General features: G+C 41.1%; 1 protein-coding gene across 1 annotated transcript; it reads right to left on the bottom strand.

The window, feature by feature from the left end:
• Positions 1-15,573: 15,573 nt before the first annotated feature.
• On the bottom strand, positions 15,574-15,990 carry LOC138871965 (uncharacterized). Its single transcript, XM_070149892.1, has one exon. The coding sequence runs from the start codon at positions 15,988-15,990 to the stop codon at positions 15,574-15,576; it is 417 nt and encodes a 138-aa protein (XP_070005993.1).
• Positions 15,991-17,520: the final 1,530 nt, after the last annotated feature.

The following is a 17,520-nucleotide window of genomic DNA, read 5'->3' as shown; positions in this document are numbered from 1 at the left end:
CTTTGGGACCGTTTGATCATCTGAGATCAACGGTCCAGATTGAGACGCCTGAAACGGCGTCGTTTGATAGAGGCTGGAGACGGGTTGGATTGGACCTCGACATGGGGTGTGATTTTGGGCCTGAAATGGTCCAGAACTGGCCCAGTCCGGTTTCTTACCCTTTAAACTTGTTCCTTCTTTTCTTTTATTTTTCTTTTCCTTTTTTTTCCTTAAATTCTAAGTTGAATTATAAATTAACTTATTAAAATACTAATTAGCTCTTAATAATAATTATCAAACATGATTAAGTACCAATTAAAATATATGATCACACAACTAGACCTTAAATGCCTAAAATGCAAAATACATTATTATTTTTTTGTGATTTTATTCTTAACTTAACAAATAAACAGGCACGAACGAATGCAAACAATACAAAAATTCACAACAATTGCAAATAACACAAAATTTATTTTATTTTGAATTTTCTGGGAGTAGTTCTCGTAGGGCAAAAAATCACGTGCTCACACCCGGTTCACACAAATTTCACCTTTGGAAAGAACCATGACATTAAGAAACCAAAGGCTTATTACAAAAATCCAAAACAAAAAGCTACGAACACAAATAAGAAGCTAAAAAAGAAAAATTGCGGAAAGTAAAATGAATATATACAAGAGGGGTTTGATCGAATATACAATAAGGGGGATGAATATATACAATGTAATATAACTTTTATATACAGACCCAAAGGGAAAAGTACGAAAAATGTAATGAAGTGCTAATATACATACCAAAGATGAAAAAGGAAAGGAAGAAATAATAAAATTTGTCATATATATATATATACAGTCATCCAACAAATGAAAGTAGGGCCTACCCCCTCAAATGAAAGTTGGCATTGTCCTCAATGCCAGCTAAGCAAAATAAGCACCAAAAATAAAGGGAAGATGATACAAAAACTCAATATGGCCTGTCTGTCTGCATGGGATACTGAGTGATCCTTGGGTCCTCTGTAATCTCAGAACCTAAGACTGGCTCCCTATGACCTATGGCGATGCTGGGACCTGTTCCTAGACTTGGACCGAGGCCTGGGCTAACTCATGGGGTTGGCTGGAGGAATCTCCTTATTGGTCCTCAAACTGTATGACTGCGTCATCTGCACGGGGAATCACCCTCTTCCTCTTGGGAGTACTCTCTGACTGCACTGGCTGGGGATGGACTGCTGGCACCGGGTCATGTAATAATAAATCCAAAGGTAGGTGATATGCCTTCAACCTGTCAACCTCAACCTGCAACTCCTTCATGGACTCCTTGGAAGCCCGAGTCTTCCTCATCTTCTTGGCCTCCCTAGCAGCTCCTTGAGAGCCTTTCCATGAGAATCTACAGCATCTGTGAGCACTTTCTGAGTATCAAGGATCTTCTTCTGGTTGTCCAGAATATCCTTAAGAGCGTCCTCAATAGACTGTGGGACCTGTGGAGGCGGAGGTGCTGACTGGGATGCCACTGTAGTAGTAAGGATAGACAACTTAGAGGAAGTTGTCTGCATCCAATTGTTGATGCTGAGAAGGGCCTGGCTCAGACAGTGGGCAGTCACTGGGTAGGCCGGGGTAAAGGGTATGTCTGGAACTGCCGAAGTGGATGGACCAGGGGGCATGTCCGCTGAGGTGGAAGAAGGTTGAGTAGGAGCCACTACCACTACTGGCTCTTCAGACTGGCCAGTTGAAGCAGTGGCTATTCCCTTGTAGTTCTTGCCTTTAGGGTTGTCATCACCCTGTATGTTGTACCATGATAACGGTGCCTTTGCTTTCACTTCGACATCAAATTTCCGTTTTTATACCTTTAGGTCCCTGAAGTACATGGTTAAGAATCTGGGGAAGGGGTAGTTTATGTCACCTTCACTCATTACCTGCATAATAACCTGAGACATCACATTCTCGACGTTAATCGGGTACCTCGCCATAATTGATGCTACCAGTACTGCCTGGTGAAGAGGGAGTAAGTTGTCGTGGGTAGTGGGGTCCAGTCTGCTGCACACGAATGTCTCCCACCCCTTAGCTTCGAAATTCAAACTTCTCCTTAAGATCTTCACTCCCGTATTCAACCAATCGGGGGTGGTACCTGGGATTACCAAGTACTGGGCCAACCAAGGACGGGCCTCATCACCTAATGCCATCTTCTCCAGATACAATGATTCATCCTCCTCATTGAAGCCCAAGTAGTCATTCATTGCTTTACCATCAAATAACACTTTCAAATTCTGCACCTTGGTCACTTTGGTGCCCTTCTTGATGTGGGCAGCATTGGTGTAGAATTCCTTGACCAGGTTCTCGTTTACATCCACATAGTTGCTTAAGAAGCACTCCCATCCCAGTCTCTCTCTAAACTGTCTTCTCACATTGGGGTTGTGAGACAAGAGGTCTTTATCCACAAAACTTCGCTCCGGAATCAATTTCCTCATAGACCACCATTCTCTGAACTTATGGTAGGCTGCCTCACTCACAAAATGGTCTTGCCACACCTCTGGGTTTCTAGTTCTCGCTACTCCTCCCACATGAGGTTCACCCCCTTCTCCTACTGCCTCTTCTTCTCCTTCTACACCCTCTCCGGATAATAAAGTTGTGGGAGAGGTGGAGTATTTATTTCCACTATCGGCAGCTGAGCCCTCAGATGACTCAGAAGATACACACACTGAAGCTTGGGCAGTGGGGGAAGGTGTAGGAGTGTCTCTCAGTTTGTTTCTCTCTGGCTAGTCAGCAATGTACTCTGGCACTGAATTTGATGATGCCTCCCGAGAGGGCTCCTACTCACTCCCCGACTGATCAATGGCCCTATCAGCAGCTCTGATGAGTTTCCTTGTGTTTTTTATGTTTTGTCGGGCTTGGAGGGTCAACTTTATCATCTTTTGTTTCCCACCCCAGGAGGACTCTCCTCTACCTGCTTGTTTATCACCCTTTCCTCTTTGTTTCACCATTGTCTGCAAATAACATTCATTAGACTTGTTAGTATCCAGAAAAGCATTGTGATTCACAGTTGCAGAAAAATATTGCAAATAGTTCAAACTTGCAGAGTGCGGACCGCACAAAATGCAGTGCGACCGCAGAGAGGCCAATGCGGGCTGCACAAAATGGCACCACGATCGGCACAGAGGTGGGGTTCAGCCTACCCATTCTCTGAATAAACGCACCGCAAACTGCACAAAATGGTAATGCGGTCTGCATTGAGGCACCGCGGACCGCACAAAATGCAATGTGGTCGCGGTCCTTAATGATCAGATTTCAAAACTTTTAGCAATACAGTCCGCACAAAATACCATTGCGGATCGCACAAGGGCACCGCGAACCGCACTAAGTTCTACTGCTGTCCGTACTGAGTACCAAAGCATAGCACCAACCTAGGGTTCATGAAATGTTCAATTTAAGTCCAATTTTCACTAATTAAAGAGTCCCTAAGTGTTTGCCCAATGTTTTAACTACCTAATCCTAGGTTAAACAAGAAATTAACTAACCTAAGCTACCAAATCGAAAGAAATATGGGAAAGGCAAGAAGAAGACACAAGAAAAACAAAAACTAAAAGAAAATAAACAAATTAAACACTAAAAAGAAGTTAAAGTTACCAGATGTGAGAAGTACTGAAGATAGAAGATTCTTAGTAGTTAACTACGAGCAAGAAGGAAGATGAACAGTGAAGTTTTGAGTTCTGAGAGTGAAAGGATCGAAAAGTTCAAATGGTGGGCCTCAGGTACTATTTATAGAAAAAGTCCTGGGGCCCAGCTTACCTACCCACCGCAGACCGCACAAAATGCAGTGTGGTCCGCACCACATAGAATTATACAAGTTTGAGAAGGCAACTACTGCGGTACGCACAAAGTGCTTCACGGCCGCAGTGGTCCACCACGGACCGCACAAAATGTAATGCGGCCGCGGTGGCAAACTTTAGAGAGTTGGTTTCTACATCCATCATCAGTGCGGTCCGCACTGATTTTGTGCCCCTGCACTAAGTTCTTTGCGGCCACACAAAATGTAGTGCGGTCCCCATTATAAATTTCAAAGACTTGAACAATTTTTTTCCACTTTGTCCTGTACTGTATCAACAAAATCATGTAGCATCTCACAACCAATCAGTCCAAAAATAAATCCTATACTACATGAAAATCAAAGAACAATAAAAAGAAGAACACATGGGTTGCCTCCCAAGAAGCGCCTGATTTAATGTCGCGGCACGACGCAGGTTACCATCAAATCATTTGAGATGAAGAAGTGCCACCACGTGGCTGTCATCAATATTTCCTAAGTAGTGCTTGACTCTATGCCCATTCACTGAAAACTTCCCCATTTTTGTTCTTTAAATCAAGTGCACCAAACGAGGTCACACACACCACTTCAAAAGGTCCACTCCATTTTGACTTAAGCTTTCCCGGAAACAGACGTAACCGAGAGTTGAACAAGAGAACCAAATCACCCACTTTGAACTCCTTGCTACGAGCATATTTATCATGAAGGTACTTCATCTTGTCCTTGAACAAGGAAGAACTGGAGTAGGCATGTAATCGGAATTCATCAAGTTCATTAAGCTGCTCAACACGAAGATTGGCTGCAGCATCTCATTCAAGATTTAGCTTCCTCAAAGCCCACATGGCCTTGTGCTCTAACTCAACTGGTAGATGGCAAGCTTTCCCAAACACCAACTGATACGAATACATACCAATCGGAGTCTTGTAAGCAGTCCTATAAGCCCATAGAGCGTCATCCAACTTCTTTGACCAATTGGTCCTATTTGCATTGACCATCTTTGACAATATGCTCTTGATTTCCCTATTGGAGACTTCAACTTGACCACTTGCTTGAGGATGATAGGGAGTAGAAACCTTGTGATTGACACCATACTTTGCAAGCAAAATGTCAAAAGCTCTATTGAAAAATGAGACCCCCCCATCACTTATGATTGCACGAGGAGTACCAAACCTTGTAAAAATACTTTTCTTGAGAAATGCAACAACACTCCGGGCTTCATTGTTGGGCAAAGCCACGGCTTCAACTCACTTTGAAACAGAGTCCACCGCCACAAGAATGTATGTGTTCCCACACGAGCTAACAAATGGGCCCATAAAATCAATGCCCCATACATCAAAAATATCAACCTCAAGAATGGTATTGAGAGGCATCTCATCTTTCTTCAAAATTCCACCCGCTCTTTGATATTCATCACACCTCTTCACTAGTTCACTTGCATCTTTGTACAAAGTTAGCCAATAAAACCCACAACTAAGAAATTTGGAAGCCGTCCTCGCCCCGCCATGATGGCCACCATAGGGAGAGGAATGACATTCCTCCAAGATAGTCAATTGCTCTTCCTCCGGGACACACTTTCGGATCACACCATCCGTGCAAATCTTGAACAAGTACGGCTCATCCCAATAGAAATCCAAACTATCCCATTTGAGCTTCTTCCTTTGGTTAGAAAAGAGCTCACACGAGATTATACCAGTCACAAAGAAATTAGCAACGTCCGCAAACCATAGCATACCATTCACCGACACCGAAAGGAGTTGTTTATCGGGAAATGAATCATTGATCTCTAGGCCATCACGAGTCCTCCCATCCTCCTCCAAGCGGGACAAGTGGTCCGCCACTTGGTTTTCACTACCCTTCTGGTCCACAATCTCCAAATCAAACTCTTGAAGTAACAAGACCCATCGCATCAGTCTAGCTTTGGATTCCTTCTTCTTCATCAAGTACCGGAGTGTGGCATGGTCGGTATGGATTATGACCTTGGCACCCATGAGATACGACCAAAATTTCTCCATTGCGAACACAATAGCCAAAAGTTCTTTCTAGGTCATTGTGTAGTTCACTTGAGCATCATTCATTGTCTTGTTCGCATAGTACACCGGATGAAACATTTTGTTCACTCTTTGACCCAAAACCACCCCAACCGCAACATCGCTCGCATCACACATGAGCTCAAAGGGCAAGCTCCAATTAGGTGCAGTAATGATAGGAGTGGTGGTCAATTTATGCTTGAGAATTTCAAAGGCTTGCATACATTTTTCATCAAACACGAACTTGGCATCTTTTTCCAATAGCTTGCATAAAGGATTCACTACCTTCGAAAAGTCTTTAATAAATCTTCGGTAGAACCCCGCATGCCTAAGAAAACTTCTAACTCCCTTGACAGAGGTAGGGGTGGGAGCCTTGAAATCACATTAATTTTTTCTTTGTCTATCTCAATACCATGCTTTGAAATTTTATGCCCAAGAACTATGCCCTCTTCCACCATAAAGTGACATTTCTCCCAATTGAGAACAATATTGGTTTCTTCACAACGGGCCAAAACTCTATAAAGATTCTTCAAGCACTCATCAAATGAATCACCCACAACACTAAAGTCGTCCATGAACACCTCCAAAATGTCTTCCACAATATCAGTGAAAATGGCCATCATACACCGCTGGAATGTAGCCGGTGCATTACACAACCCAAAAGCCATCCGAGAAAAGGCAAATGTGCCATATGGACAAGTGAATGTGGTCTTCTCTTGATCTTCCAGAGCAATTAAGATTTTGTTGTACCCAGAATACCCATCCAAGAAATAGTAGAAGGCACGCCCAGCAGGTCGGTCTAACATCTGATCAAGAAAAGACAATGGAAAGTGATCCTTACAGGTCACTTTATTCAACTTGTGGTACTCCATGCATACCTTCCAACCAGTGACGATTCTGGTAGGAATCAACTCATTTTGTGAATTTGCAACCACGTTCATGCCACCCTTCTTCGGTACACATTGCACTGGTGAAGTCCAAGAGCTATCAGAGATGGGTACACAACCCCGGCATCTAACCACTTGATCACCTCCTTTTTCATAACTTTTTGCATTGCTTCATTCAATCTTCTTTGATGCTCCAAGGAGGGCTTTGCATCATGTTCTAGGATAATCTTGTGCATAGAGAATGCAGGGCTTATCCCCCGAATATCAGCTAAAGTCCATCCAATTGCTTTTTTCTGCTTTTGAAGCACCGCCAATATGGTATCAATCTGCATGTTAGTAAGACAAGAGGAAAGAATAACTGGCAAAGTAGAACTTGGGCCTAAGAACTCATACATGAGGTGTAGAGGCAACGACTTCAACTCCAACACTAGAGGTTCCTCAATTGAAGGCTTTGTTGGTGGAGTATTCCTATTCTCGATATCCAAAGAAAGTTTTCTAGGCTCATAAGAGTACAAGCCTAATCCACGTAACGCATTCACACACTCCACTCGGCTTGTATCCTTATTGACATCAAGATTCAACAAAACGGCCTCAAGAGGGTCCTCCACATTGATCATTGCACTGGTATCATCAACTATCACTGCCGTGATAAGGTCCACAAAAGAGCATACCTCAGAACTGTTGGGCTGCTTCATTGACTTGCACACATAAAAGACCACTTTTTCATCACCCACCTGGAAGGTGAGTTCCCCTACTTCCATATCAACTAACGCCTTCCCTGTATCAAGGAAAGATCTCCCCAAAATGATAGGAACTTTATAATCCACCTCACAATCCAAGATCACAAAGTTAGCTGGCAAGATAAATTTATCCACCTGGATAAGCACATCATCAATAATACCCAATGGTCTCTTCATCGTTCTATCCGCCATTTGTAATCTCATGGAAGTCGTCCTAGGTTGCCCAATACCCAAAGTTTTTGAAAACTGATTAGGGCATCAAATTGATACTAGCTCCCAAATCATATAAAGCCTTAGCAAAGTTCATACTCCCAATAGTGCAAGGAATGGTGAAAGCACCGGGATCTTCAAGCTTCGAGGCCATTGAATGCACTATTACACTAACTTGGTGCGTCATCTTTATAGTTTCACAATCCATGGACCGTTTCTTTGTCACCAAGTCCTTCATGAATTTAGCATAGCCCGACATTTGTTCAAGAGCCTCCACCAAAGGCACATTAATGGATAAGCTCTTTATCATGTCAATGAACTTTTTAAACTGATTCTCATTTTTTTGCTTCGTGGGCCTTTGAGGATAAGGCGGAGGTGGCCTTGGCAAAGGTACCATGGATTTAGGCACAACCGGCTCCGGCATGTCTATTACATGTTCCCTAGACGGGTTCACGTCATTTTGAATTTCCACCTCGACATCTTGAATATCAATCCTCACTTCTTCGTTCACATTGTCATCAATCACATTTTCAACCACCAAAGAAACTTCATCTTCTTGCAACTCAACTTCATCACTCAAAATTTGCTTTTATTTGGAGGCATTCACATCACTGCCTCTCCCACTTCTTGTAGTTAACACCATAACATGATTGTTCCCACCTTTTGAGTTAACCACCGTATCACTAGGTAGATCCCTCTTAGGATGAGTATTCAAAGATTGTGAGATTTGGCCTAACTGCACCTCCAAATTTCTGATTGAGGTATTGTGGGAAGCCAACTGCGCATCAGAATCTGCATTCTTTTTCATCATTTGTTCGAACATCATTTCAATTCTACCCATATCATTGCTAGAAGAACTAGGACCTTGGGATGGAAATGAGGGAGGATTGTTCGGTTGTTGATACATTGGGGGCCTTTGAAAGCCTTGCCCCCGATTTCCTTGGTTTCCATTATTCCATCCACCTTGATTGTTGTTACCACCCCAATTGTTGTTGTTACCATTCCAATTTCCTTGATTGTTTTGATTGCTGTTCTGATTACCCCAATTGTTGTTTTGGTTGTTGTTCCCCCAATTACCATTGCCTTGTTATTGTTGATTGCCCCAATTGCCTTGGGGTCTCCATTGTTGTTTGTTGGAAGAATTGCCCATTTGGCCTTGATAATTATTCACGTATTGCACCTCTTCACTCTGTCCATCATAACCATCATCTTGAAATCCACCACAATCATTGTCAAATTGCTCTAAATTCCCTTGATTCTACTGGCCTCTTTGTCTTCTTTTGTTGACAAGCATGTTAACACCCTACATAACATTCACTTGGCGAGGATTTTGAACTTGTTGCAACTATGCCTTTTCTAGTTAGTTAATAGTAGTTGTCAACTCAGCTATAGCCTGCCCATGATCATGTAACTCTTTGTGCAAATGAGTGACCGTGGGGTTGTCGTGCCCCCTTTTTCTCGCAAAATCGGGTTTATGACATTTGGGAGGACAAATCGTTCCCTTTTTGGGAATTGGGTTTGAAGTGAATAGTCGCCACCTAATGATTAAAGTGCATTATGACACTAGGAAGGAATTGATCTAGAAAACCAGAGATTGGGTAAGGGCTAGAAATTATCCCGAGGGAAGGTGTTAGGCACCCCTCAGGATCCACTAGTGTGGTTCCCGGCCATGCTACAATTGTGACTTTAAGTACAAGTAACAAGTAAGCAAATAAAGGTTTCAAATATGAGGGATTGTCACATTATAGCTACAAATAAATTAAAGTTTGAAGAAACAAAGAAAGCTAAAATTTTGAGGAAATAGTTTGAAAATTCTGAAAAGTAATAAAATACACAAGTAAAGGGAAGGGAGTCCTAGGTTTACAAATAATATGGATCACATCAATGCAATACCCGGTAATAACTCCTCAGAAGAGGGGTTACACGTGGTATTAGCGCACCGGTCATCATATCCATATTTACCCTTTCCCATCCCGTTAAGGTATTAAAACGCGGAATAGTTTCGTTACTTATTGCATGCTCTTACCCGTCCCAATCCTTTCAGTCCCGGAGGCATTTGGGACTACTAGTCCTAAAGGGAAGGGAGATTGGGCTTTTATGGTTTAAAGGACAAAATCTAGGGCGACAAACAAAACACATAGAGCAGATATGGGAAAACACATAACATTTAAAGGCTCAAACAGGCCTCCTCAACTTAAAGACAGATTGTTTAGCATGTCTTGCATGTACTGGTTATGGTCTGAATTAAACTTAAAAACGCTAAAGCAGGCTGGTTTATCACATATTTTCATATAAGAATTCCAAATTAGGCCTGCCCGCTGGTTGTAATTATCAAAGACTGGTACAGTTATAACCTTTACCCTAAAGCTTGCCTAGGTGAAACCTATAGGCATGATATCTATGCATAATAGAAATATACTAATTTTAGAGAAAAAGACTTATTAATTGCAGGAACATAAGTTCTGCAAATATTAAGTAATGTTACTACTATTTTTTTAGACTTATAAGCGAGATAGACGATTCAGATTCGGTTGATTACTCATATAGGCATGCTTTCTAAGCGTTATTGATTTAAAAAACGTTTATAGTCAAAATAAAAATGTAGGAGTCCTATAGGCATGGTATCTAAAATGTTGTTTGTTATTAAAACCTGTGAACACATTTGCCTAGTGATAGATGCATATGCAGAATTCAAGAAGTCCTATAGACAGGTTATCTATATGATATGCAACGTTATGAAATGTAGAACCTATAGACATGTTTTCTAGATAATACAGAAATGCAGAAATTTATAGACATGGTTTCTATATGAAAATGCAGGACCTATAAACATGATTTCTATATGAAAATACAGATCCTATAAACAGGATTTCAATATGAAAATGCAGAACTTATAAACAGGATTTCTATATGAAAATGCAGAACCTATAAATAGGATTTCTATATGAAAACACAGAATTGAAAGCAGGACATGATTGCAGAAGTATAATAAATACCTATGAACATGATATCTACCCCTTTTGCATGCATGATTTACCCTCCCCTTTTCACTAAAACCCCATAAGTTATTACAAATTATTATAGCCCAAAATGAATAAGAAAAGAAAATTACATCAGAAATTAAAGTACAACCAAGGGGAGCCTAATTCAGACTCCAGGTCTGAAATATGAAATGAACCAACTCCAAAGATCAAATATCCAAAGCCTTTCTCTTACTTGGGATGTGTCAGAGCTCCCTAAGAGTCTCAAATGGACTTTGGGCAATGCTCATACCCAAGTATATTGCAGAATATGAGTCATAGTGCAGTGTGGAAAGGCCAGCCCTCAAATGTCCAAGTTCAGAGGGAACTCAAGGTCCCAAAGCAAGGCTCATAGGAGGGAGGCAGAACTTAGAATCTAAGAGAGAGTGTAAGTGCAGAGAGGGGATTTTGGGGAAATCCAAGACAAACTAGTGGTCATACCTAGCAATTGGAGTGCCGGCACACCCCAACCAGCCTGTTAGCCACATTGTTTGGGAGTTAGGATCCCCTAAGGGATCAAGTCCAGAAATGAGCAACAACTTGGATGTTGTCAAATTCTAAACTTCAACTCAAACACATAGAAGGGGATAGGGGTGCAGGGATTCACAGTAGAAATATATGCTAATTACTATTAAACATAGGCAGTAAAGCAGACAGAGGTGTAGAAGCTGAAAAAATAAACACATTGGGATGAGGCTGAAAATCAAACTAGATCATACCAATTTCAGGGAAACAAGAAAAGAAAGCAGTAGTCTTGTGAAGCCAAAGTGCAAGCAAATAGTCAGAATGCTATGATTAAAGAACTATGATATTTGAGTAGTATAAAAGTGTTAAATTGAGAGTGTTAAAGTGCAGAAGGGTCGTGCTCTTTTATAGTGTAGAAGGCAAGCAGAATAAGGTAGGAGAATGATTTGAAAATCAATTACAAAACTTTTCCTTTGATTAAGGGATTCTAATTTCAAACGTAAAAATATTTAAGAAAAGAGATTGATCAAAACCTTTTCCAAAGCAGTACAAGAAGGGTAAATACACAGAGATTTATTTAAGGAAAAAGTCTGATAGCACGCGGTTTGCGCAAGTAAGGAAACGAAATCAGTTAACAGCCAAGAAATCAAAATTGAAGGCTTTGTACAAATGAACCAAGTCAGGAAAAGTGAGGAAAGGTTTTACTTTAGGAAAATCAGTAACAATCAATCAATCCTAAAAAAAAGATTATGAATCAATCATAAGTTGGAAAGCCTTTTGAAGAAAGGTTCAACATCATATAAAAGCATACAGACGTGCTTAAACAAGAAAGAACTGTCATGCCTTTGTAAAATTAGTAGAAAGAAAAGGTTCAACATTATATGAAAACAAAGATATCCAAACTCATTCAGAGGTTTAAAACCAGTTTGAAAGAGCTAAGGGTTCTTTGAAATAAAGCCCTAGTTCGAACAAACCAGAAAACATAAAGGAGAGGGCAAGCAAGTTAAGTCGAGACATGTGTAGAGGTTTCAGAAAAGAATTGAAGCTTCTAACATGCTTCTTTCAGAACTCATGAGAGAATATGATAGCAAAGTAACATGCAAACAGTAGCAGGATTCGGAGGATAGAATGGAAAATACTGATAATAATAGCAGAGGAAACATGCTTAAGAGGCTCTTTTAGAAGAACTCAAACAAAGTTCAGTAGAAGAAAAGTAGTAAGCACACTTAAGAACGCGGTAGAAAAACATAGTAGAGAGATTCACAGAACATAATGGAAATACTAGTAGGAATAGTAGAAGAAACATAATTAAGGAGTTTCTAAACGGAACTTAAACAGGGCTCAGTATAAGGCAAACAAAGAACTTTAAGAACTTAGTAGGAAAATACAGTAGAAGAACACAAAAACATCAGAAAATTATAGCAGAAAAGCACATATAGAAGAACACAGTAAGATAGTCATACAAGAGCATGGTAAAAGGAAGAATACAAGAACACAGTAGGAAAGTCATAATTCACTTAAACATTTTAGAAAACCCTAGATCGGAAAAGAAAGACCTTAAAAAAATAATTTTTGAAAGAAGAAATTGGGGAAATGGTTTGAAAACTCAAGTAGAGCATAGATATATAATAGATCTAAGAAAAATCGGAGAAAACCTCAAAAGGTTAGGGTTTCAGAAGAACCCTAGAATGAGAAAGGCTTTGAAAAGGTCTCCGATCTGAGTCGGAGAAGTCAGAAACAGGCTCATAGGACCAGGATACGCCCGAGCAAAGCCATAGATGGCCGTGAAACCTCGAGCCGGCAAAGATATGAGTGAGAACCTTCGAGGTCAGACCCCGAATCTTCAAGTACCAAGTGTACAAGAGCAAAGGGAGGTGAGTTTAAGACTCTCATGGCCTGGGAAGCCATGGATTCCGGTGAGTTTAAGGTGGAAGACGGTGAGAGGGGGCTAGGGTTAGGGAAGGTTCAAGAGTGTTTGAGAGAGTTTGAGAGTTCAGAGGCGGAGGTTGGTGAGAAATGAAGTAGGGTTAGGGGTGTTTGTGAATTAAAAAGGAAAGGGAAAATCGTGGCCGTTGATCAAAATGATCAACGGTCTGGATCAAAAGAGAAGGTCGGGTGGGTTAAATTAGTTGGGTCAGGGGCGAGTTAAATTGAAATTGGGCCGGTACGAAATTGGGCTTGAAATTGGGTCAATTAAGGGGATCAAATTTGGCTATAATTGAAATAAAAATGGGTCAGATTTTAAATAGCCAGTTTTTCCCTTTCTATTTTATAAAAATAGTAAAAATGATTTTGAAAGCAAATTAAAAGTACTGGATCAGTTAATAATATATAAATATTAATTTAAAAATATTGAAACCAATTTCATAATTATAAAATGTTATTAGTCTTAAAATAGGCTAAAATTGCAATTATATACAATTTAGCTTTTAGAATACCAAATAAATTTGTAAAAAATGTATAAAAATTACCCTAGCTATATGTTAGTATAAATACGAGAAGAAAGTAAGTTATTCACCAAAATAATAATTTTGGGAATAATTATTGGTTTTCATGCTGCTAAAATGGGCAATAAATCTGTTTAAACATCTTTTAGAAATTAGGAAAATTATTGAAACACTTGGACATACTTATATATGCATATATATTCTATTTTAAAAGTATTTGCATGTAAAAATACATAGGAAAAAATTGGGTATCAACAGCTGCCCCGCTTTACCCGGGAAGGATGAAAGAGTTGTCGGGTAAAGATATGATGGCCAATTTGACCGAATGAAATGGTTTGAAGACGATGATCGTGCTCTGGTTCCTGAGCTGCCCACATATCCCTAGTATTATAGGAATCAGGCCATATGTAGTTCAGGATTCGTCGGCGGAATATGCCGATGGAGATTTTCAAGAACGGACGAGATGTTCGGGTTGGGATGGATGGTTAAAGTCTAGTAGAGCTGTGGGAACTGGAGCGTGGTTGCTCCTGCCGAGACGGCCGTTGCTCGCCGGTTTACCGTCAAATAAGCAATACAAGTGTATATTGTGCGTAAATTTAAACATGATGCGAGTTCCTATTGGACCATGAATGCTGTCTTTGGACGGTTAGGATGACGTCCTTGGACCATGATGTCCTGGGCCATGAAACGTATAATAAAGGATTCGCGGGCCATGAAATGATGCTCTCGGGCTATGAAGATGATGCCTCCGAACCATGATGCCTTTGAATAATGATATGCAAAAGATCAAAAAGGGATCCTCGGGCCATGGCATGGTGTTCTCGGGCTATGCAAATGGTGCCTTTGAACGATGATGCCCTCGGATAATTTGGCGATCTTTCAGCCCATGAGATGCAGTAGAGTGACGATCTTTCAGCCATGCAAATGTAAATGAGGTGGCGATCTTTCAGCCATGCAAGAAGTAAATGAAGGTGGCGATCTTTCAGCCATGCAAGAAGTAAATAAGGGTGGCGATCTTTCAGCCATGCAAGGAGTAAATGAAGGTGGCGATCTTTTAGCCATGCGAGATGGAGGTAAAACTTAACCTCGGGAGGCAGAATGGTAGCCTTATGCAATAAAGAGAATGCATATGGAGGTAGAGCTTAACCTCGGAAGGCAGAATGGTAGCCTTATGCAATGCAGAGAACGAAGATGGAGATAGAGATTAGTCTCGGAAGGCAGAATGGTAGCCTTATACAACGCAGAGAATGCAGATGGAGGTAGAGCTTAACCTTGGAAGGCAGAATGGTAGCCTTATGCAGGAAGTAAAAAAGGCAACTAATAATAGAATTTTCTTAGCTGATAGCGGATTGCGATATTGCGACTGCTGGGGATACTGTGTCTGCTGGGGACACTGCGTGCAGATAGTAGTTGTGAGAAAGTGCAACGGTTTTGAGAGTAGTATTTCCGAGTAATGTGAGTCTTGTGAGTGTATAGTATATTGATGGTTTTGCAACTCAAGTGCCTGCATCCAAAGAAAATCGTGAGTTTTGTAAAGGGGGGAGGTTAGTTCGTCTTCTCGCTGGCTCTACTTGAACTGCTCGGCTCTGTTCTGGTGATACTGTGCATATCATTGGGGTAGTGTTGCTAAACGAAGCAACTTTGGTAACAGACATGCACGATTTAGTAAAAATATAACATAAATACATAATCGAGAATAGCTTTCCTTAGATGAACCTACGACTACGACGTGGTTCAAGACATTGCAACTTCTCTTGCTCCGGAATTTTGAGGATCCTCCTCAAAATTCTGCCCTAGTTTACTGGGCTGATGATTGTGGCAAATGGTTGAAATCACTTCGAAATTTTGAGGGTCCTCCTCAAAATTCTGCCCCAGTTTCCAATTGCGGGGGAAATGAAAATTTTATTGAATTGTGACCGAACCCATAGCGCTGCCTACGTATCCCCTCTTAAATGGGAATCAGGTCAGGCATAGTTCAAATTACATCATAAAGGAAAGCATAAAGGTTACATATAGCATCGCTTCACTGCATTTGAATTGATCATCTTCAGCCAAACTTCTCCGTCCATTTCTGCAAGTATGAGGGCTCCTCCTATTAGAACCCAGTGGACCATGTACGGACCCTGCCAGTTGGGAGAGAACTTCCCTTTGGCCTCGTCCTGATGCGAGAAAATCTTTTTTAGCACCAGCTGCCCCGGTGCGAATTGTTTTGGCTTGACTCTTTTGTTGAAGGCTCTGGCCATTCTGTTCTGATAAAGCTGACCGTGGCAAACTGCATTCATTATCTTTCCGTATATAAGAGCTAGTTGTTTGTAACGACTTTTTACCAATTCTGCATTGTCGAGTTCAATTTCTTGTATGATCCTTAGGGAAGGAATTTCTACCTCAGCGGGAATAACAACCTTTGTACCATAAACCAGCATATAGGGGGTTGCCCCGGTTGATGTGCGGATTGTGGTACGATACCCCAATAAAGCAAGTGATAACTTCTCGTGCCACTGCTTATGCTTCTCTATCATTTTTCTTAGTATCTTCTTGATATTCTTATTGGCGGCCTCTACGGCTCCGTTCATCTAAGGTCTGTAGGTTGTAGAATTCTTGTGTTTGATCCTGAAGGTTTCACACATGGCTTTCATCAAGTCACTGTTGAGATTGGAACCATTACCAATAATGATTGATTCTGGAATTCCGAACCAACAAACGATACGGTCGCGGACGAAGTCTGCTACGACTTTCTTAGTCACTACCTTATATGATGTTGCTTCAACCCATTTGGTGAAATAATCAATTGCCACTGGGATGAACCTGTGCCCATTTGATGCGGCAGGTTCGATTGGTCCGATAACATCCATTCCCCAAGCGGCGAACGACCATGGTGAGCTTGTTGTATTAACCTTGTTTGGAGGCACCTTTATCATATATGCATGTATCTGACAGCGGTGGCACTTTCGGACATACTGGATGCAGTCCATTTCCATAGTCAACCAAAAATAACCAGCTCGGAGTATCTTCTTGGCTAAGATAAAGTCATTCATATGTGGCCCGCAGGTCCTAGCATGGATTTCTTCTAGTAATTTAGATACTTCCTTTGCGTCAACATACCTTAGTAATCCCAAATCAGGAGTCCTCCTGTACAGGATTCCTCCGCTGTGAAAGAAATTGTTGGATAACCTCCGTAGCGTGCGCTTCTGAATAGCGTTTGCGAGCTATGGGTATTCTCCTTTCGCCAAGTATTCCTTGATATTATGAAACCAAGGTTTTCCATCCACTTCTTCTTTGATGTGAGCACAGTAAACTGGCTGATCGTAGATCTTTACTGGAATAGGGTCAATGAAATTCTTATCTGGATGTTGTATCATGGATGATAGGGTAGCCAATGCATCGGCAAACTCATTTTGGACTCTAGGAACATGCTGGAACTCTGTCTTTGTGAACCTCTTTCTCAACTCCTGTACGTGATGCAGATAAGGGAGTATCTTGGAGTTTTTGGTCGCCCATTCTTCTCGGACCTGATGTATAAGCAAGTCTGAATCCCTGATCACTAGCAACTCTTGAATGTTCATGTCAATGGCCATCTTGAGTTCCAAGATACAGGCCTAGTACTTAGCCATGTTGTTGGTGTAAGGGAATCTGAGTTTGGCAGACACCTCATAATGCTGACCGGTTTTTGACTCTAGGACTGCTTCTATGCCAACTCTTTTGAAATTTGTTGCTCCATCGAAAAACATTCTCCAACCGTCATAGGATTCTACAATGTCTTCTCCTATGAATGATATCTCTTCATCAGGAAAATACGTCTTTAAGGATTCGTATTCTCCGTCCATGGGATTCTCGGCAACATGATCTGCCAAAGCATGTACCTTGATTACTTTCTGAGTTACGTAGATAATGTCGAATTCACTTAGCAGGATTTGCCACTTGGCTAGCTTGCCAGTGGGCATAGGCTTCTGAAA

This window comes from Nicotiana sylvestris, chromosome 6 (assembly GCF_000393655.2).
Source record: "Nicotiana sylvestris chromosome 6, ASM39365v2, whole genome shotgun sequence".
NCBI classification, from domain to species: Eukaryota; Viridiplantae; Streptophyta; class Magnoliopsida; order Solanales; family Solanaceae; genus Nicotiana; species Nicotiana sylvestris.
The sequence above is the reverse complement of the archived record's forward strand: the minus strand, read 5'-3'. Positions and strand labels throughout refer to the sequence as shown.

Excerpts from the sequence above, each read along its gene's own strand:
- LOC138871965 (XM_070149892.1), bottom strand. The coding sequence starts at position 15,990 with ATGCTGGTTTATGGTACAAAGGTTGTTATTCCCGCTGAGGTAGAAATT.